At 41.0% G+C, this 22,137-nt stretch overlaps 1 protein-coding gene across 1 annotated transcript in view; it reads right to left on the minus strand.

Moving 5' to 3' along the window:
• Nucleotides 1–6,701: 6,701 nt before the first annotated feature.
• Nucleotides 6,702–22,137, minus strand: part of SCARF2 (scavenger receptor class F member 2) — a 299,967-nt gene continuing 284,531 nt past the window's right edge. Inside the window, exons 10-11 of the mRNA XM_073582707.1 lie at nt 11,003–11,155; nt 6,702–9,231 (exon numbers count right to left, since the gene is read on the minus strand). Of these exons, the coding sequence (XP_073438808.1) occupies nt 7,976–9,231; nt 11,003–11,155 (1,409 nt within the window). The 3' untranslated portion in view covers nt 6,702–7,975. The remainder of the gene's footprint in view (nt 9,232–11,002; nt 11,156–22,137) is intronic.

A 22,137-nucleotide genomic window follows, 5' to 3' on the forward strand; every position in this document is an offset into this window, starting at 1 on the left:
CGTGGTTCTGGGATTTTTGCTCACCGTTCTTGTGATCATTCTGACCCCACGGGGTGGGATTTTGCGTGGAGCACCAGATCGAGGGAGATTATCAGTGGTCTTGTATGTCTTCCATTTTCTAATTATTGCTCCCACAGTTGATTTCTTCACTCCAAGCTGGTTGGCTATTGCAGATTCAGTCTTCCCAGCCTGGTGCAGGGCTACAATTTTGTTTCTGGTGTCCTTTGACAGCTCTTTGGTCTTCACAATAGTGGAGTTTGGAGTCAGACTGTTTGAGGGTGTGCACAGGTGTCTTTTTATACTGATAACAAGTTTAAACAGGTGCCATTACTACAGGTAATGAGTGGAGGAAAGAGGAGACTCTTAAAGAAGAAGTTACAGGTCTGTGAGAGCCAGAAATCTTGATTGCTTGTTTCTGACCAAATACTTATTTTCCACCATAATATGCAAATAAAATGAAAAAAAAACAGACAATGTGATTTTCTGGATTTTTTTTTCTCAGTTTGTCTCCCATAGTTGAGGTCTACCTATGATGTAAATCAGGGGTCCCCAACCGCTGGTCCGCGGCCCAGCACCGGGCCGCTGCAGTGCCCTTGCCGGTCCGCGGACACAAGGGGAGCCAGGGGCGGTCAGTGGCGTAGCGGGGGCTGGGGCAGTGTGCAGCAGTTCTTAGCGGCGGCCAGCGAGCGATCCAAGCAGCTCCGCTGCCTGCAGGAGGGAATAGCAGGAGCGGAGCTGCAAGGACCCGTCCAGCTTCCTGCCCGCCGCCCGCGCTTCCTGTCTCTGACACAGAGAGGAGCGCGGCCGCTGCTGTGTCAGAGCGAGGAAGCGCGGGCGGCGGGCAGGTGAGAGGAGAGAGGTGGTGTCTGTGTGTATGTACGTTTAATGTGTATGTGTGTGTGTGTGTGTGTTGGTCTGTGTTTGTGTAGCCTGGCCCTGGAGGAGATGGGGACATGAGGAGAAGGCCATGAGGGGAGTGATGGGGAGAGGGGAGTGATGGGGTGAAGGCAATGATGGGGAGAAGGGAGTGATGGGGTGAAGGCAATGATGGGGAGAAGGGAGTGATGGGGTGAAGGCAATGATGGGGAGAGGGGAGTGATGGGCTGAAGGCAATGATGGGGAGAAGGGAGTGATGGGGTGAAGGCAATGATGGGGAGAGGGGAGTGATGGGCTGAAGGCAATGATGGGGAGAAGGGAGTGATGGGGTGAAGGCAATGATGGGGAGAGGGGAGTGATGGGGTGAAGGCAATGATGGGAGACGGCAGTGATGGGGTGAAGGCAATGATGGAGAGACGGCAGTGATGGGGTGAAGGCAATGATGGGGAGACGGCAGTGATGGGGTGAAGGCAATGATGGGGAGAAGGGAGTGATGGGGTGAAGGCAATGATGGGGAGAAGAGAGTGATGGGGTGAAGGCAATGATGGGGAGAGGGGAGTGATGGGCTGAAGGCAATGATGGGGAGAAGGGAGTGATGGGGTGAAGGCAATGATGGGGAGAAGGGAGTGATGGGGTGAAGGCAATGATGGGGAGACGGCAGTGATGGGGTGAAGGCAATGATGGAGAGACGGCAGTGATGGGGTGAAGGCAATGATGGGGAGAGGGGAGTGATGGGGTGAAGGCAATGATGGGGAGACGGCAGTGATGGGGTGAAGGCAATGATGGAGAGACGGCAGTGATGGGGTGAAGGCAATGATGGGGAGAGGGGAGTGATGGGGTGAAGGCAATGATGGGGAGACGGCAGTGATGGGGTGAAGGCAATGATGGGGAGAAGGGAGTGATGGGGTGAAGGCAATGATGGGGAGAAGGGAGTGATGGGGTGAAGGCAATGATGGGGAGAGGGGAGTGATGGGGTGAAGGCAATGATGGGGAGAGGGGAGTGATGGGGTGAAGGCAATGATGGGGAGAAGGGGGTGATGGAGCACTTATTCAAAACCTATGGTGAGTTGAGTCACATTATAAATGTTATTTAATTATAAGTATGCACTGCTACACTACAACCGTGTCCATAGCCCCGCCCCCTTATGACCAAAGCCCCGCCCCTGCCACACCTCCATCCCCGCCCTGCCGGGCCATGGAAGAATGGTCTTGCTTGAAACCGGTCCCTGGTGCAAAAAAGGTTGGGGACCACTGATGTAAATTACAAACGCCTCTCATCTTTTTAAGTGGTGGAACTTGCACTGTTGCTGACTGACTAAATACTTTTTTGCCCCACTGTATATATATACACACACACTATATACTCATGTACAAGCCGAGTTTTTCAGCACATTTTTTTGTGCTGAAAATGCCCCCCCACGGCTTATACACAAGTCAATTGTCCCAGAGGGCCAGCGAAGGAGGGGGAGCGGCAGAGCAGTGGGTGACAGAGGCAGGAGCCACCGACTGTGGCTACAACCTGTGCCACTGCTAAAGAGAAATGAATATTCATTTCTCTTATAGAGCGCACAGTGACAGCTGCCACCGCAGCTGCCGGCTTACAGAAGACATCATTCTCACCCTCCAGTGTGCCCTGCATCTTGTTGGTCCTGGCGCCCTCGCAGCATCTCGTTGGTGCCGAATTTCAGCTGCACTTCCTGTGCTGAACGATCACGTGGCATTGTTCATTAAAGTAATGAATATGCACACATCTCCACTCCAATAGGTGTGGAGGGAATATTCATTATCTTAATGAGCAGTGCCATGTGATCGCTCAGCACAGGAAGAGCTGCTGGAAGCCGGTACGATGTGCTGCGAGGGTACGCTAAAGGGTGCGCAGGATGTTTTTTTTTGTAACAGGAAGCATGCATAGCAGGACAGGAGAGGGGGTGCCATGTATACCAGGACAGCTACGGGGGAGCCATGCATACAAGGATAGGGACAGGGGAAACCACACATACCAGGACAGCTACGGGGGGAGTCATCCATATCACGACAGCTACTGGGGAAACCACACATACCAAGCTACGGGGGAAGCCACATATACCAGGACAGTTATGGGGGGAGACACACATACCAGGACAGTGACGGGGGGAGCCACACATACAAGGACAGGACGGGGGAGCCACGCATACAGGACAAGACGGACGAGCCATGAAAACAAGGACAGGGACAGGGGAGCCATGCATACAAGGACAGGGACCGGGGAGCCATGCTAACAAAGACAGGGATGGGGAGCCACTCATACCAGGACAGGACGGGGGGATCCATACATACCAAGACAGGACGGGGGAGCCACGCATACCAGGACAGGGATGAAGGGGACAATGCGAACCAGGCTTATAATCGAGTCAATAAGTTGACCCAGTTTTCCGTGGCAAAATTAGGTGCCTCGGCTTATATTCGGGTTGGCTTATACTCGGTGTATATATATATATATATATCTATCTATCGGAACCTTGCTAGAGCACTTTTGACCTTTGACATAAACATGGAAATCACTTCTTGTTGCACAGAAGATGAACTATAAGGATATGATATTAATTGCCAACCTAAACATGACTATGAGAACCGCTGTTTTTCACTATAAGTAAACTGCAGTTTGAAGTGACATGAAACTAAATTATAATTGATGCCAAAAGTGGTGCAAATAATATTAATGGTGGTATAAATGAACTAAACAAAAATGTAAATGCATTTTTCCAAAATTCTATGATTTTAGCATCTGTAATGCCATATTACATCCACAAATGGAAGCATTGTAGTAAAGCCCAACAGTATATATAATGCCAGGGAACAATGGTGGTGGAGACAGGCTGTTAAGGACTAGCCTCATACTAATTTCATTTTTATGGAAAGTAGACAGATAACATTATTCTAAACCAATGTGCAGCAGCATCCATAAAGCAAAGGTTGTGTGAGGCTGCTGAATTTCACTTTTTTTTTCAAAATAATTTCTTATGGCTTGCATACACTTACAGTAGTTAGACTTCCAATCACAGGCAACTATTTAATGCCCAACCATTAATTCAATCATATAGTGGCCAAATATTACCTAACCAAAGGTTACGGAATAAAGTGCGGGATTAGTTGAGCAAGCATAGATGCTCAGGAGACTAGGACAAGTGATGCTTCCTTTAGTAGTGATACATTATGCTCTGTGGCCAGTTCTGACCACTTTTTTCAATGATATCAAATCAAGATTTTCTAGTACATCAATACTTGGTGTTCATTTAAGCTATTGCTTAAGCAGTAAAAAAAAAGTCCAATGATTTAAAGTCAACAGCGCCTTTGGCTTTCGTAATGCCAACTTAAATACTTGATAAGAATCTTGAATTTTCTGCCTACTTAAGATTACTATTACATATGAAAAATATACATTTTCTAAAATGGTTGTTTCATGTATGGGAATCTGTCCAAAAATAATATTGTAAGTTTAGCAAAAAAAAAAAATTCCATAAAAATTGGCAGAAATAGATTCAGAATTTTTAAATCTGTTGAATTAATGTTGGATTTCGGTTTTACGCAGTTATAAATATGCTAATATAAAAAATTTACTACAGCACAATAGGTCTCAGGTCTGATAAATCTACCTAACAGGTGGATAATGAAAGAAATGAGCATGGAAGAAGACAAATTCCAGCACTCAGATTCCAGACACTAAAGACTGGCCGTGATAATTAAGAGTGTGCAAAGACAAAACTCGTTGGCCTAAAATGCTGGAAATAGAGATTTTACATTTAAAGTTTCAAGTTTTTAGAATCTACAGTCGGAGAGCTGGAATTTGTCTTCTTCCATATGGTTATTCATGCTCATGAATCCGTGCACCAGAAGGTGGGGAGAACAAGTTGTGAAAGTGGTGAGCTGTCAACACGAGAACTGTTATGTTCTACGTTATGCTATATGACTTTTGATATATATATATTTTTTTACATTTTTACTTCAATGAACATATCGCTATCAGACTTTTTGATATCCATTCTGGCAGTTACGAGCAAAATATTACAAAGGTACAAAACACAGATATCAATTTATCAATCAATATTTTGCCATCAGTTGGTAGGCAGGTGCAGCTAGTATATGTACATATACAGATATTGCAGATATTGAGGGCACCGTTCCCAAAATAGGGCCATCGTTGTCCTCTGTGATGCCATATAAAATGCCTCCCTAATGTACCAGTCCAACAGTAATCGGGAGCCTTGAGAACAATGTTGCAGTCACTTACATGAAATCTAGTAAGCAATGGGATGCATTACTATGCACTTATGGTCTGCCTGTACCAGTCAGTGGCAATTTCTTAGTATGAATTTGAAATAATCTTCATCAAGGTTGCAGGATTTGGGAATGTTTAGTTTGCAAAAGAGAAGACTGAGAGGAGACTTAATAGCTGTCTACAAATATCTAAAGGGCTGTCACATTGTAGAAGGATCAACTTTATTCTCATTTGCACAAGGAAAGACTAGAAGCAATGGGATGAAACTGAATGGGAGGAGACACAGGTTAGATATTAGAAAAAACTTTTTGACAGTTAGAGTGGTCAATGAGTGGAACAAGCTGCCACGAGAAGTGGTGAGTTCTCCTTCAATGGAAGTCTTCAAACAGAGGCTGGACAGACATCTGACCGGGATGATTTAGCGAATCCTGCTTTGAGCAGGGGGTTGGACCAGATGGCCCAGGAGGTCCCTTCCAACTCTACGATTCTATGATTCTATGATTTTACAATATGCAGAATGAACATGATGAAGTCCTTAAGACAAGGGAATATAACAGGTATTGTTGCTTTGTTCTAAAGTCTAATGTTGGCAGAATCCACAGGTTTCGCATTGATCTGATGATTGAATGTGGATTGTTCCTCTCAATCTCTATATTTGCCTCAATGAGATATTGGGGAATCAGTGATCAGGTATGTTTCAACATGCTCAATTTCATCATGCCAGATCCTTTGCTATGCTAGGAGACTATGCACAATATGACAAGTTCCCTTTATATGTTACCAAAGTACAATTCTCCTGCAGAACTTAGTTTTAAAATTTCCCATTAATTCTATTTGACACCATTTATAGCGACAACTTTTTGGTGATTGACAGAGTGAAAATTAAGAGATAATTGGAAGAGTGGGTCATGAGTTGTCGTGCATTGATATACCACACAATAAGTGCTATACAAAACTTGGAGGACCTTGAAAGCTTCATAAACTGGGAAATTACCACTACTACTCTTGGTATACCTTTTGGTGGAAGAATATTTAGAATCCCAAATGTTAGAACATCAAAGTCAACTCCATTGAAATATTAGCCATTAATTTTTGCGCAAAGCTTTAAATGCTGGTAAAGAAATTCAATGGACGCTGATGAAATGTGCTCATCATATTACACAGTCAAGGGAACCAATACTTAAAGAGAACCTGTAATGTAAAGTAAAGACACAGATGTAATGATGCTCTAATACTGACTAGATTGACACTTTTGGTGAAGATATCTGCTTTGTTCCTCTTCTTTATTCAGCATTTGAAGTTTTCTGCTAATTAGATTTGGATGCCCAAGGGCCGGACTGTACACTTGGTTTTCTTATCCCAGCCTGTGATCACACCTTCCAGGCTTTCACTGCAGAAATTTCAAGCATAGGTGGCGGGTTATTTAAAGCACGGGGGGGGGGGGCAGGTGTAGGGGCCGAGGATCTCAGACAGGGAGGAGAAGACCCAGTGCACAGGCCGCCCCTTGGGCACCAAAATCTAATTAGTAGAAAACTTCAAATGGTGATTAAAGAAGAACAACAAAGCTCATTTCGTCACCAAAGGTATCAATGTAATCAGTATTATAGCACCATCACAGCCATGTCTTTACAAAATCCTGCTCCAGGTTCTCTTTAAAGGGATTGTCCAGAATGACTTTAAAAAGGTCTGTTTTTGTTGTACAGAAGCAGTGGCACTGTAGTCTATAGGCTGTGTCTAATGCAGGACATACTCATTCCAAAGAATAGAATGGAGAATCAGTACCAGATACCAGCCATAACTAATCCTTTTTTCTCATCCTGGAGTTTACACTTAGGATAACCCAGTATACAATTACTTTGGCTAAATTTCCTCACCGGTGAATCTGTATTTTTAAAGAATATTACTTGTAATAAGACTGCTTTTACTGCATATAAAGGGTAAACGGTAAAAATCATATGTATATATCTACTGTGATGTTTCATCCATAAGCAGCAACCATGCCCTAATATACTGTATGCTGACGCATTTTAAGCCGGGCTATGCTAACCATGGTAATACTGACCCTGGTCTAAAATAATTAAAAAAAAGAATTAAAATAAGCTAGCTTATCCATTACTGCATAATTATAACAAATTTGTAAAATATTTTATATTAAAATAAGCACTGCTTATGCATTTTACAAGACAGATGCTAAGGTGGAATGTCAACAGCTATGCTGAGTATTGGCATTACATATTGACAGTTAGCGTTTAATGATCCTTCTTGTAAAAAGATCCTTCATTATCTTCAGTTTTAGAATACAAAAATAAGCATTTCTTTAAATAACTTAGTTGCTTCAAACAATAAAGTATGGTAAAGCGTCTAAATATTAAAGGCACGGTTTGGCAGTAGGCAATTAGGCAATAAGACCTGTAAATGGTTGCTGAATAGTCTAGTTTGTTAAACCAATACTATGAAGGTATCATAGTTGCTGGTGCGTTTATACCACATTCTCCATGTGTTGCATTAGCGTTCTTGTAAGACCACCCATCCCTCTTCAACATGGCATTATTGCCATTGATATGCCTTGGTCTTTGAATCCATACATAGAGGCAAATATATGTTATTCTAGGTTTTGCTCCATAAAAAGTTTGTCCACTGATATGTCTCCTTGGCCTCTGAACAATTGAATTCCACCGCCTTGTTTCCACATGTACGTGTCCTCATCACAAAGGCACTGTCTTGGTTTTCTTTGGCTCAAAAATGTGGCTACAGCAAAATACATGAAAGTATAATGCAGAAGTCCAGATAATTCCATGTAATGCCCCTTTTGGAGTAATAACAATGTGCATACCTTTGCCATCATTATTTTACTGACTGGGGTGGCATTATGGCCATTTTTGGTTGTACTTTTCCATCAGTGTCTAAAATAGCATCTTTGCTTTTCTTCCTAGGAGGCTTCTTAATAGGTGTTTTCTTTACGGCTGGCTCACCTGTTTCCTGCTTTACCGTTGCGGGCTGCTCTTGACTGCTATTTGAGTTTTGTTTCTCAAGCTGATTTCCTGTGCCTGATACTGGCTCCGTAACTGGACTGATCATTTTTTGGAGATTGGTCGTTGTGGGCAGAATTGCTTTGCTGGACTTCTGATTGATGGCTGCAGCAGATCGCTTGGCTTTCTGTGGAGGAGTAGGTTTCTCTTTCTGTGTTTTCAGAGGGCCAATACCATTTTGATTGCCGCTGTTCTCTATTCTGTTAAGGCTTTGTGTTTTTTCTTTTAATTGGGCGGCCAGCAAGGAAGCTGCTTCAGAGGACAAATGAGGATGAAATACCTCAGCCCGAGACTTGCTGTGATCTGGACTTTTTGGAGCATCTTTATTGTCAACACTCTTTTTGTCAATATGCAGGTTTCCTATTCTTTTTAGGGCGTTTTGTACTGTCCCATTAATACTTTCTATGTGATCATGGCTTTTGTTTCTGTGCTTTGACTTGGATGGTGACACAGATTCATCAGGTTTGCTCTCTGTTGTGCTCACATCCTTCAAATGCTTTTGCCCCTTATCCTTATTCCTCATGATAACTTTTTCTTCACTTTTGCCTTTACCAGCAGGGCAAGTATCACTGGGGGTTCTCTTTCTATGATGATCTTTTATGTTTGAATTTTGCTCCGAATGATCAGTACTAGTGGATGACTTATCTGGAGATTTATTAAATGCTGGAAGGGAATTAGACTGGTTTGAATTAAACTTGCCGTGGATCCAGGAAACCTTAGGCTTTGTTGAAGGATCAGGTGGAGGTGGTTTTGTTCTTTCAGGAGATGGGGGTTTTGCACCTATAGTAGCACTTCTATTATCCATGGCAGGGTCATCTTCATCTTTCGACTGTTTAGATAATCTTGCAACTTTAGCATACAAAGCACCACCAGTTGATCCTGAACCACATGATGATCTTTCACTGTCAGATGATTTCAATAATGGAGTTTCGCTGTTATCAACTTGAGATGATTTAGGAGATCCAGAATCTTTTAGATACGTATATTCTCCAGCCTCTTCCTCATTTACTGGAGGTGTAATTTTTTCCTGGACATTGACATGCCCCTTTTCTTTGCAGTCAGTCATTGATTCTAAAAGATAGAACAGCATGACATTAACATATGCGGGTCAATATCATATCCAAAGATAATGTTCTTTTGGTAACATGAGAAGAAAGAAAGTAGGTTAAAACTTGATTATACTGTAAACATTTAATGTAATATGTACATAGTAACAATGTATCTGTAAGATTCATAAAAGCATCTACTATGTTGTAAAACAAGTCTTTTTTCAGAGGTGACAAAAGGGCGAAAATCAGTTTATAACACGACATGTATTGTGTGCTAGTGACCTGTGAACAGTCAAGTGGGTGTTGACACAGCATGGAAGAGTCATGACATTCAGTGACCAACCCTGCCTCTGAAATCTTGATTGACATCACCAGGCCTCTGTAGTCACCGCTAGGCTCCTACAAATTCTCTGAATTCTCTGTTACCTTCTACTCTATTGAGGTGTACTGTTATTAAAGGGGTTGTCCAAACTTGTCATACAAGCCTGAAGTCACTCTTCCTCTCAGCGCACACTATAATTATCCGGTGTCAGCGCCAGGAGCAGGCGGTTATGAGACCATAAGTACGTGATTTGCATACCTTCAACCACATTCCAACTAGACGTGTCCAGACTCACTCGATTCAATTGAGTGAGCCTGAGCATGTCTAGCCTGCATGTGACTGCATATATGCAAATCACATATTTGGGGTTAAATGCCCACCTGCCCTTGGCGCAGACACCAGAGAATCCTCACAGCGCACATTGTATGTGGAGGATTCACATGTCTGCAGTCATATAGATTGAATGCAAAATTGTACTCCAATGCTAGACAAACCCTTTGAGTCAGATATATTACACCTTGCTGTATTGCTGATACTTAGGGTGTACACGTCCACAGCACATGGACAAGCCTGGTGGTGACTGCAGTGATTGATTCTTCATTAGTCAGTAGGTATAGAGCTATCTTGACGCTCCATCATTGATTGTTAGCTTTGTGGACAATGTCGGTCAGAAACGCATTACCTGGAGTCTGTATGTGTCCCTTCTCTGCCACTTTATCAATTTTTGCGCCACTGTGTGATTAACCTTTATTTTAACTTTTGATGCAATAAAGTATTTTTTATGGAAGAAGCGAGTGTCGGCTATTGCTCAGATTTCTACTGCCTGAAGGATATTTTGATCAAGCACCGGGCAGATGAGCTAATACGTCTCTCTCTTTCTACTATTGTCAACTTTCTGACTATACACAGCCAATTTGCCAATTGGCATAGGCAGAAAGCTGTCAATCAATGGTGCAGACTGGATTAAACAGAGCTTATTCAAAAGACTAATAGATGAAAAAGTGTTCTTAAAACTACAGTGCTGTGCAAATTAATTGGGACAAAGCATTTTTTTAAGTAAAATCGTAAGTTGGTTACCAGTCAGTGATTCAAACCAGTTTTAACTGCTTTGAACAGGTGTGAGTGCCTGTTCAAAGCAGTTAAAACTGGTTTGAATCACTGACTGGTAACCAACTTACGATTTTACTTAAAAAAATACTTCGTCCCAATAAATTTGCACAGCACTGTATAGCAAGAAAACCTTGTCAATAACACACTGCTATAATTAGGGTCCGTGACCCTATTTCATGCTGGCCTCAAATTGGAAAGTATAAACCTGGTGACAAAGTCCCTTTAACAGCATTTTATAGATGATCATTTATAGATGATTGCATTTAAAATGCCACAATCTCATGTTATAATGCCACAAATGAATACCTTTAGATTGCAGATATTAAATTTGCTACACAGCAGAATTCCTTGTCTCACTTACCCTCATGAGGCACACAGTACACAGGTCCATCATCTGTGGTGTCAAAGGATGAAAAAGAACCTCGGGATGACCATGAAGGAGATGGCTGTTCTGCAACAGATGGTGGTTCAATAAAGCTGCAATTAAACGTATTCTCCATGTCATGATGAGCCACTGAAATAAAACAAAATACAAACTGCTTATGTGGTTGAATTAACATCATCAGACCAACATGGTAACACTTGCATCCAGTTATTGTAAGCCACATATACTAGTGAGCACTGGGGTAATTAACCAACAGCAAATGAAGCTATCATTTACTGTTGACCAATATGCATGAGATGAGTGCAATGTATATACTATTGATAATAATTAAGAAAAAGACACAGACTGAGATAGTGCTTCCTAGGATTGGACAATAAATGATAAATGTCACTGATCACAAGAACACAAGCACTTTACAAATCAGTGATAACCTTAGGTTAGTCACTATACAGTACCCGTTATAAGTTTGGACTCATGCAATACTGTGGTTTTCCTTCTTATAGAAATGTGCACATTGTAGATTGAGACTGAAGGCAGCAAAACCACAAACAAGCACACATGGAAGCAAGGAGTAAAGATATATGTCTGAAACAAACCAGAACATGTATTAAGCCTTATATTCCTCCAAGTGCCCACTTTTACTCTAATGAACGTTTTACACCCCCTTGGCATTCTCTCAAACAGCATCATCAGGTAGTCACATGGAATGGATTCCTATGAACAAGTACGTCTCATGAAAAGCTTATTTGTAAAACCAATGGCCTTCAATAAGAGTTTGCAACCATCAGGTGTGTTTTGCAGAGGCAGTTTTGGTACACAGTTCCATACAATACTAAGCCCCATTCCACAATTGTTCTAAGTGAGACTATGGGAACCACTCAACTGAAAACAGAAATAACTTTCCGTCATTTCTTTGAGACATGAAGGTGAGTCAATACAGAAAATTGCTAGAATGCATCCTCAAGTACAGCCATGAGAATCATCCATCGCTGTGATGAAACTGGCTCTCATGAGGATTAACCTACGAAAGGATAACTAAAAATCACCTCTGCTGCAGAGGATGATCATTTATCAACCTCGGAAAATGCAAATTGCCAACGCCTGAGATAACAACTCTCATAAATGATGCAGACATATAGCAACATCAACTGCTGATAGGAAAAACAATTTATGCCTCAGAAGCAGCAAGTTATGGTCGAATTGCTGCAAAGAAGCCTCCACATGAAGAGACTTGTTAGGGCCAAGCAATATAAGGACAGGACACTAGATCAGTGAAAATCTGCACTGTGCACTGCACTCTGAAACAACATGCTATCCCGTTTGGTTTGCACTTAGTGGGTCCATCATTTGTCTTGAAATCAAACAATGACCCAAAACACATCTAGGCTATGTAAGAGCTATGTGATCAAGAAGGAGAGAGCATGACATGACATGTCCTCCGCAATCATTTGACCTCAACTCAATTGAGATGGTTTGGGATGAGTTGGACGGTAGAGAGAAGGAAAAGCAGCCAACAAGTACTTCATCAGGTATTTATCACCTGTAATGCCTTCAAGACTGTTGGGAAGCCATTCCAGGTGACTACCTGATGAAGCTATTTGAAAGAATGCCAAAGGGGGTGTAAAGCTGTAATAACAGAAAAAGTGGGGTGCTTTGCAGAATCTCAAATGTAACAATGGTTTGTTTCACATGTGTTTCTTTACTCCTTTCCATCTGTTTATTCATGGTTTTGCTGCCATTAGTCTGAATCCACATTGTGCACATTCCAGTAAGAACAAGGGAAGCAACTGCATGAACAGGTGTGTCCAAACTTTTGATCAGTACTGTATATAAGCATGGAAACATTTTTTATATCTACCATCAAATTATGGGGAAAGAGGTTATTAGTGACCAACTAGAAATTGAGGCTTCATTCGCTACTGCCTGCTCTAGACCAGCCACATACTGCACACATTACTGTGCAAAGCTGTTTAACTATTACTAATAGTTGTGCCCTGCATAGTGTATATAACTATGCATTCTGTAGTGGATGGCACTCACTCAGGTGCAGTTTTGAGTTAGGCACAGGAAGCAGTTCATAAGAAAATGGCCGGTCATGTTTGTTAACTTCATAAACCTGTTTAAGTACATACAAACAAAGATAGCCTTCTCCGGCACAACGTGAAAATAAACTTAAAATAAACAGTCCATATAGCACTGTGGGTCCACCCGCTCAGGTCAGGTCAGTGTCTTTAGCAACACACACTGGAGGTCTTCACACCTCCAACCACAGACACTGAATGAGACACTTGGCCTCCATTTTATCTGCCAAACCACGCCCCTGGGGTACGGATATGTGAGCAGTTATTCCCACCCATTGTTTATGACTGCTCGAATAACCTGGCCCTGGAATGGCCTAAGAGCTCTCTAAGAACTATATGTGCTGGAGCATGCCTCCGAGCTCACATCACCGCAGCTAACACCTGCGATGACACGTCTCTCCCCTCCAGGACTCGTCTGGTGGCCATCTTACAATGCTTATAACTCACTCTGTATAACATCAATAAAAGGGATTTCCAAAATTAGAAAAACATGACTTTTTCCCAAATCAGCGCCACATCTGTTTACAGTTTGTTCTTTGTACTGCACTTCATTCCTACTTGATTTGATAGAAATAAGCTGCAATACCACACAGGAACTGTAGACACAAGTGTCCCTATTTTTGCAAAAATGTGGTCATGTTTTTCTGATCCTGGACAACCACTTTAATTGCATTACATTCTTTGTTTGGTATGCAGCAGACTCAGGGGCTGAGCCTGCTTGAGCCTGCTCTATACACAGCAGCATTATGTCATCTGCATTATTCAGCCCTCGGCTGTACAATATTTGATCACTGCAGTACATAATCCAAGCGATCAAATGATTGCAGGTTGAACTTGATGGACATGTGTGGTTTTTTTCAGCCGTAACAACTATGCAACTATAAAACAATGTAGGTTCAAATGCCCATGGGGGATTAAAAACAAAAGTGGAAATTTAAACACAAGGGCTATTAAAATCTCAAAAAAAATGTAAAAGTTTGAATTAGAAAGCAAACATCTAATTTTGCTGATTTTGTAAAAGTTAGATCTATGCAAATAGAAAATGAAAAGTCCAGAAAAATGGAGATACAACCCAGATTTTATTTTTACAAAGTTGTGAATTTTTTTAGCCACCTAAAAATAAGAACAAAATTATAAAAGTCTGGTATCACTGTAATCATACAGACATGAAGAATCTTGTTGAACGGTGATCATTCAAAGCTACAACTTTGAAGAAAACATTGAATGGCTATGGTGATGTAAGAAGAAAAAGCTATTCATCTTGAAAGGAGGGGAGGTCATAAAGGGGTTAAGTGAGACCCCCATCACTGCCACACTGTAAAGGACCCCGTTTCCATCTAGCTCTGAAATAAGTACTTGTACTGTATCTTTAACACTAGTCTGCTATTCTTGTGTTCTGACGATTAACCTTTCTAATGGATGCAGGGAGCCTTCCAACACATCTCCCCTGGCTCCCGAAGCGAATACTGTTTCATATTTGCATGACTTAGAGAGCAAGGTAAAGTAATCTAAGCAGTGACCCCATACAAAAAAAAAATAATTTTGCAATGTAAGCAAAATAATAAAAACACGCAGACATTGCAACGATACGATAATATGAGCGTGTCTATATCTGTCCTTTACATGCTGAATCCCCACCAAACTGTGCAGCACGGAGTAGGACTCTGCATAAAAAGCAGAAAATCAGTGTTTTTACATGGAAAAAGTTTAGCAGACACAGGGCTGCCCACCCTTGGCCTGTTCTTGCAGTACTCGGTCTTGATAAAGTGCCAAGAGAGTGGTAAAATAATCCTGAGCACCTGTAGCTAAATGAGTTCTGCAGCAGTGTGTTCACAGGAAGCCACAAGCTGCCCCAGACAAAGGCAGTCTGCACATAGTATTAAAAGGCAGGAGCATTTCCATGTTAGAGCGCTTGGCTTGAATGTCAAAGATGAATCATATGTTGAGGTCAAATGAAGCGAAACAGCAACATAAAGTACCGTAAATGGAAACATGTTAAATAGAACCTGTCAATGAGATTGTACCCAATAATGTATTAGGAGCTCTTTATCAGCCTCCTAATAAAGTTTTTAATGATGCCTGTATTAGAAATAAGGCCCTGATTCAGTAAAACTGGTGGTATGTAAGCCAGTCTTTATGAGGGGAGTGCAGGAATAAGATACAACAAAAACATTAAGAGGTGCACGCCACTTAATGAATCTTATCAGTGGCGAGTTCCTCCTTGTGCCTCACCAAAAGTCTTACTCCAGTCAGAGACAGAATATTTTTGGGGTAAGAAATGCCACCACTATTGATGTAGCTTTAGCCTCGCCCTATCCTGGCTCCTCCCATCTCCACCAACTTGGGCAGAGTGCCCCTAAACTGGCATGCAAAATCAACATTCTGTTTAATTAGTCCCTACCCTTCCCTCTCTAATTGAACTGCTTTATTTTATTTATTTTTCTCCCATTTTCCTTTTTGATGACCCTTTAATTGCAAATCCCCATAGCATGCTGGGATACTCAAACGGGGCATCATCACAGGCCAGGAAAAGCATTCACTGCAATAGTCTCTGTCCCTATCCTGAAGGAAATGTCATCAGAGATGTCTGTTTCATGTGCTAGGCTAGTCCCTGCTGCACTGCGTTCTCTATTTACAATGCGCACTGGCAGTGCGTTCTGCTGCCAGCTCTTCACGTTGCAATAGAGCCGGCAAGGTAATTCACTGTCATTAAGCACAGAGAAGAATATTGCACATTAAGAAGGGAGCTCGTACTGAGCATAAATAAATATTGACAACCAAAGCATTCACAGTACAGCAGGGACTAGCCCAGCCCATGAAACGGACGTCGCTGATGAGGCTGCGTAGGGACAGAGGCTGTAGCAGTGACCGCAGCCTTTGCCCTCTGATGACGTTCCATTTGAATATTGTTGCATGCACTGAGGATTCTCAAAATGAAGCATCATCAAGATGGAAATATGTAGAAAAGAAATAAAATAAAGCAGTTACATTACAGAGGAAAAGGTGGGGACGTTTTAACAAAACCATATTTGAAAAAATATTATATTAGTTTTGGACCACTCCTTTAATCTCGAAACATATATTCCTGAACTAGTCAGGAGCGCTGTCACTCATCTCTGCTATTTACTGGTATTATGCCCACAGCGGCATTATTAAGTAGGGAAAGCATGGAGAAGGAATGAGTGATAGTGATTTTAATACATCATTCAATTTAACGCATCTGATCCCGTTGTATGTTGCACGACAGTATACATTTCCAATTGATAAAAAGTTGCTTTTCTTCTACAAATAAAGCAGTATTCTTCTCGGGGAAAAAATAAAAAAAAATACGTGTACTTATTAGCAACTGTGGTCAATGGAGATATTTTTATTCTCCATAGCAGCACGGCATGTACTTGCAGCTTTCCCCGACATCGAAGCCAGAACATCATCACATTAATAGAAATGTACTTCCTCTTTGAAGTTATGATGAGCCAACAATTCAACTTTAATTTAAGGTCTTAGGCCATAACCAAAAACGTAAGTAATCCAGACAAGAATTGTCAAGTGGAAAGCACAATGTCAAATCATAGAAAGCACATTTGTACTTATGGTCTGGAATAAGATTATGGTAACTTGCACTGTGATATTGGTGGAGAAGCAGGAACATAGACTTTTTATAATTCTGAAATATATCTCTAGGGCAAAATGAACAATATGTGATTCTAAGTGTTACAGGTGTCAAAAAGTTATTCTATTTCCTAGGTATGAAATAGTCGAGGCTAGAAAATCATCTATTTTTTTGTAAGGTTAAAATAAGTTCACAAAGCCTCGAGATAGTCAATATGTAAGTTCTGGCTTAAAGGAAATTAAAGTTTGTAGCGATAGCTTCAAATAAAATAAGAGAGGTTGTGCAGTCACTGAAAACATGTCAAAAACCCTTCTCAACTGCTGTATAGTTGTAAAGTAATAACATGAAATTAATCCCAGAGAACCCCACTGGTCAAGTTCCAAAAATGCAAAGGTCCCACGCTGGTCTCACTACTTTCTGTTTGGTTCAGATAGGCATGTGACTGCTGTAGCCAATCACTGGCCAAACTGGTGATTAACCTGTAACTGCTGCAGACAGTGAATTGTAAAGACCCTAACATGACAAGCATGACTAAGAACAAACATGAAAGTAAAAATTTGAAACCTTATTGAAAAATAGATAAAAACATATAAATATATAGTACAAGGAATCAATACAAAGTTAATAACCAGACAAAAAAACTGGGCAGGGCAGTTATAGGCCACAAGGAATGACACAATGCAGATGAGCTTGGATGAAGAAGTGATAGTTGATGAATTACTGTGGGGAAAAAAGTATATAGTCAGCCACCAATCGTGCAAGTTCTCCCACTTAAAAAGATGAGAGAGGCCTGTAATTGACATCATAGGTAGACCACAACTATGAGAGTCAAAATGAGAAAACAAATCCAGAAAATCACCTTGTCTGATTTGGCAAGATTTGGTCACCTAAAAACATGCAAAATTTCTGGCTCTCACAGACCTGTAACTTCTTCTTTAAGAGGCTCCTCTGTCCTCCACTCATTACCTGTAGTAATGGCACTTGTTTGAACTTGTTATGAGTATAAAAGACAGGTCCCTCTCATCTTTTTAAGTGGGAGAACTTGCACAATTGGTGGCGGACTAAATACTTTTTTCCTCCACTAAGTATAAATAAAGAGAATCAGTAATAATAATAAAGTACAAGTATATATAGCAAAGAAAAGGGGGACTCCTAGTGCCAGGCCAACACGCATTTCACACAGTGTGCTTCATCAGGAGTGCAGTGATTTTTATCACATGTCTGGAAGGATATATAATGACTAAAGGACTCAGTTCGCAGGGGATCAGTATAGTTTATATTATTTATTTTATTATTTTGCAGCATTTGAGAAGGGTTTTTTTCACATTTCTTCAGTTCCTGCTTCTTTATGTAACAGGTGACAATTTCCCAGCTTTTATACAAATTGGCCATTTCACTTTTGATCTCGCGTTTTATGATAAATATTAAAAAAGGGAGAGAAATGTGACTGCCTGGGTTTAAGAAAAAAAATCACAATCGGTAGGGTAAGTTTATGTGTAAGCATCCAAACATACTCAGAAGCACTGTGCATAAGAACTAAGATACTACTGACTTGCAGCACTGAGGTCCTGAGTGAATTCAAAGGCAACATATACAGTTTCTATGTTCTCCATGTATTTGTGTGGATGTCTTCCACATACCTTTGTTTTCCCTCAAATCCAAAACCCTTCTGATAGACGATTTCCTTAAAAACTGGCTTTATTATGTGTCACTAAGGCTAGTTTCACACTAGCATATGGTCGAGGTGTGGAGGCCTGCGGACTTCCTCTGTGAGACTCCGCCCATGGCTGCACGTCCTCCCGTCAGCTCCACCTACCTCAGCATGCGGCATGCGTACCCTATCTTTAGCATTGGGTATGCAGGCCGTGCCGATGTATGCGGATGCCTCCACATGCGTTGTTTTGACGGTGCAGCGACCGCACCAAAATACAACGCGTTGCAACAGGTCGCCACACTGTCAAAACGACGCATGCGGAGGCATCCGCATACATCGGCACAGCCTGCATACCCAATGCTAAAGATAGGGTATGCACGCCGCATGCTGAGGTAAGCAGAGCTGACGGGAGGACGTGCGGCTGTGGGCAGAGCTTCACAGAGGAAGTCCGCAGGCCTCCGCACCTCGGCCATACGCTAGTGTGAAACTAGCCTTAGATAAGAAATTTGGTTTGTTGACCAAACTGAGAATAGGGACTTGGGTGAGTAGTGACAATTTCTGTACAGTATTGTTTGTTGGAGTATGTGGGAGCTTTGCAAGCACTGGGAAATAAATAATTAGTGATATATAAATAAAGTTAACATAGTGAATAATATTCTATTGCTTCCCACTGTGAGGTTTGCGTGGCTAGAGCTCCCTGTACATTCACAACGTCTTAGTAAAGATATTGGTCCTGTAGGCAGGATGATTTGTGGGCGGTTGTGACACCCTTCAGCAAATAAACACTTAAGGTCTTCATAAATAATAGTGCAAAGTACAGAGGTTTCGCAACTCTCAGACATTTTCAAGTGTACAATTGATGGGACTTCTCCATGCACTAAATTAAGCTACATGATCAATTTGTACCTTTGCTTGCTAAAGGGTCTTTATTCAATTTAAACTTCCTATGATAAATGAGTAAAATGGAGCTTCCTAAACACAATGTTTATCAGAAAGTGCTGAAACTGACTGTAGACTCCAAGGTAGCTAAATTCTGTTACTTCATACTTGACAAATGAGACAATTATTAGGGATCACTATTGTCGGTGCCATTAGTCACATTGCTATAGGTGATAAACCTTACTGTACAACTTACCATGCAGACATCTATCCAATAATGGTGCAGGCTTCACTGAATGGCTGAATTAATCTTTTATAAATTCTGTCAACTCTTAAGAGCCCTTTCCCCTTTGATAATGGAAGCACATAATTGGAATGATACTTTCAATATTAATTCTGATAAGGAGACATGTTGTAATTTATAATGTGACTGATTTCTTTTGCATTATATTGTTGCACTTTTGGAATTTTTTTTCTTAAGTTTATAGAAATTTCCCCCCTTATAACTAAACGTCATATGCTATCGTATGTTTTCCTCAATCACATGCTTCCCTATATACAAAGTAATGGAACAAAGTAACGTTCTAGCAGCAGATGACTTATATTAGCTAGCTTACACAATTTCCATTTTCAGCAACAACTCTTTGCTTCATCATATGCAAGTCATATGATCTCAATGCACAGGGAATATGGAGAAAACGTTGGCAGGATCCCAGATTTTAAATCTGAATAACACAAAGCCAAAGTGATTGGAAGCAAAGCGCCGTCTGCATAAAACGTGTTATACTTTGTATGATTTAACGTGTTATACTTTGTATGATTTTCAGGAAAGTACAAGCAGGAATCCCTTAAAGTAGAAACAGAACACTCCTGTGACATAAAGCTTGCTCACGAATATTTCCTCGCTTTCCTTTAGGATGTCATAAAAGTGAAAACAATGGCAGGCATTTAATTATTTTAATTGTGTTACTGTGGACACGTGAGACTACTCAGCTACTTGGCATCCTTCTCTTAATATGTAATCCACTTACATATAGTATAAAGTGATGGCAGGATAACTCAGCACACAGCTAGAGACAGGAAAGCAGTACTATCTGTGCCTGAGTCATTTTCCAATCAAAATGATCCACTACTCATTGCAAGTGTCCAGTGTATTACAATGAAACCTAAACACAGAGCCCCAGCCAATTTAACGGCATATTTTTTATTTTTAGACTTCGCACTTTTACTTTTGTTTTGTATTCCATTTGATGTCTCTAAGTGTTATCTTTACTAACAGAAATATAAGTTTATTGCCCACCCGAAGATGCATCTTTATCACCCTTGGTTCAATAATGTACCCATAGTGCGCCTATGGCAGCAAGGAAAATCATGAGTGCGGTGGTAGCCAACGGATTATAGCACCACACTGTTCATTCAGACAGTAGTTTCACTCTCCACTCCCATGTGCCAGCTTACATATTCATTTCATTAGGAAAAGTGACATAAGTCACTGTGAGACCTGATTGGCATCAGCGTATTTCCTTGTGTAAGGTGTGTTAGTGTGAAATTATTTGGTTTTGTCCAGAGTTTTCTTGATTGCTAAACCTATTTGTTTTGCTAAAATCTACTTGAGAGAGAGATTTGTCAGAAGATCTTTAGTTTCCCTTCAGAATCAACATGTTCCATGGACTACAATACTACAAAATACAAATGTGATCCACTGATTGCAAACCATATTTGTTATTTTGCACACCCAAAAAATTAATTCACTTAACCAATTTATGTAAGACCATGTTGCAAAAATGAGTACACCCTAAGGAAAGTCTTTGGAGCAAAGCTAAAGTTAGGGCTAAAAAAAGAATCTAATAAGAATTAAGTCTAATTATCCACTAAACAGGTGTGCAGAAGACAGTTGACTAGGAAAGGGTGTTACATAACAAAGAAAAACCCTTCCTATTTCATGCTGTCAGCAATGGCACCAAATGGAAGAGAAATGTCACAAGATAATTTCTACAAGAAAGGTAAAGGCTACAAGAAGATTAGCAAAGCTTTCTTTATAAGTCAAAATAATGAAGCAAAAATTATACAAAAATTTAACATAGACAGAACTGCAAACATCTCACATAGATGTCCACGCTGACCACAAAAGTTAACACCTAAACAGGGCTGAGAAGGGTTGAAGAATATTGAATTGCAAGTTAATTTCTGTTAGCTAAGAAATAGAAACCAAACCTGGGGTCAGTGTTTCGTGTGACACAGTACGGAGTACAATACAGCGGTATGGCATACTTGTGTGTCGTCTTCAAAAGAAGCCCACTTACCATTTGCCAGGGCCCGTGCAGCAAAATGTGAATATTTCTGGGTCTCTATATTCTTTAGTGATGAGATCAAGATAAATGGTTTAGTAAATGATAGCTTCAAAACTGTGAAATGTTGCAAAGGTGAAGACAGAGTACAAAGAAAAATGCATGGTGCCTACAGTGAAATATGGTGGTTGCATTGTTCTTAAATGGGACTGCATGAGTGCAGCTTTTGTCAAGGAGTTCCATTTCCGATGGTATCATGAATTCACAGATTTACTGCTCTATATTGAAAGAGAAGATGCTACCATCATTCCTTGCCCTTGGTAGACATGCCATTTTCTAACATGACATTGATCCAAATCACACATCTAAGAACACTGTTACATTTTTGAAGAAGAAAAGGGTTAAAGTGATTAAGTGGTGAAGTATGTCTCCTCATCTGAACCCAATCGAACATGTATGGGGAATTCTGAAGAGACAAGTTGAGCATCAGTCTCAATCAACCGCTGAATGACAAGCTCTACCCTCACCTACTGTATCCTCATCCATCTCTTGTAGATTGTGAGCCCTCACGGGCAGGGTCCTCTCTCCTTCTGTACCAG

The sequence above is a fragment of the Dendrobates tinctorius genome, unplaced genomic scaffold (genome assembly GCF_039654945.1).
Source record: "Dendrobates tinctorius isolate UK_male_01 unplaced genomic scaffold, ASM3965494v1 ptg000073l, whole genome shotgun sequence".
NCBI lineage: Eukaryota > Metazoa > Chordata > Amphibia > Anura > Dendrobatidae > Dendrobates > Dendrobates tinctorius.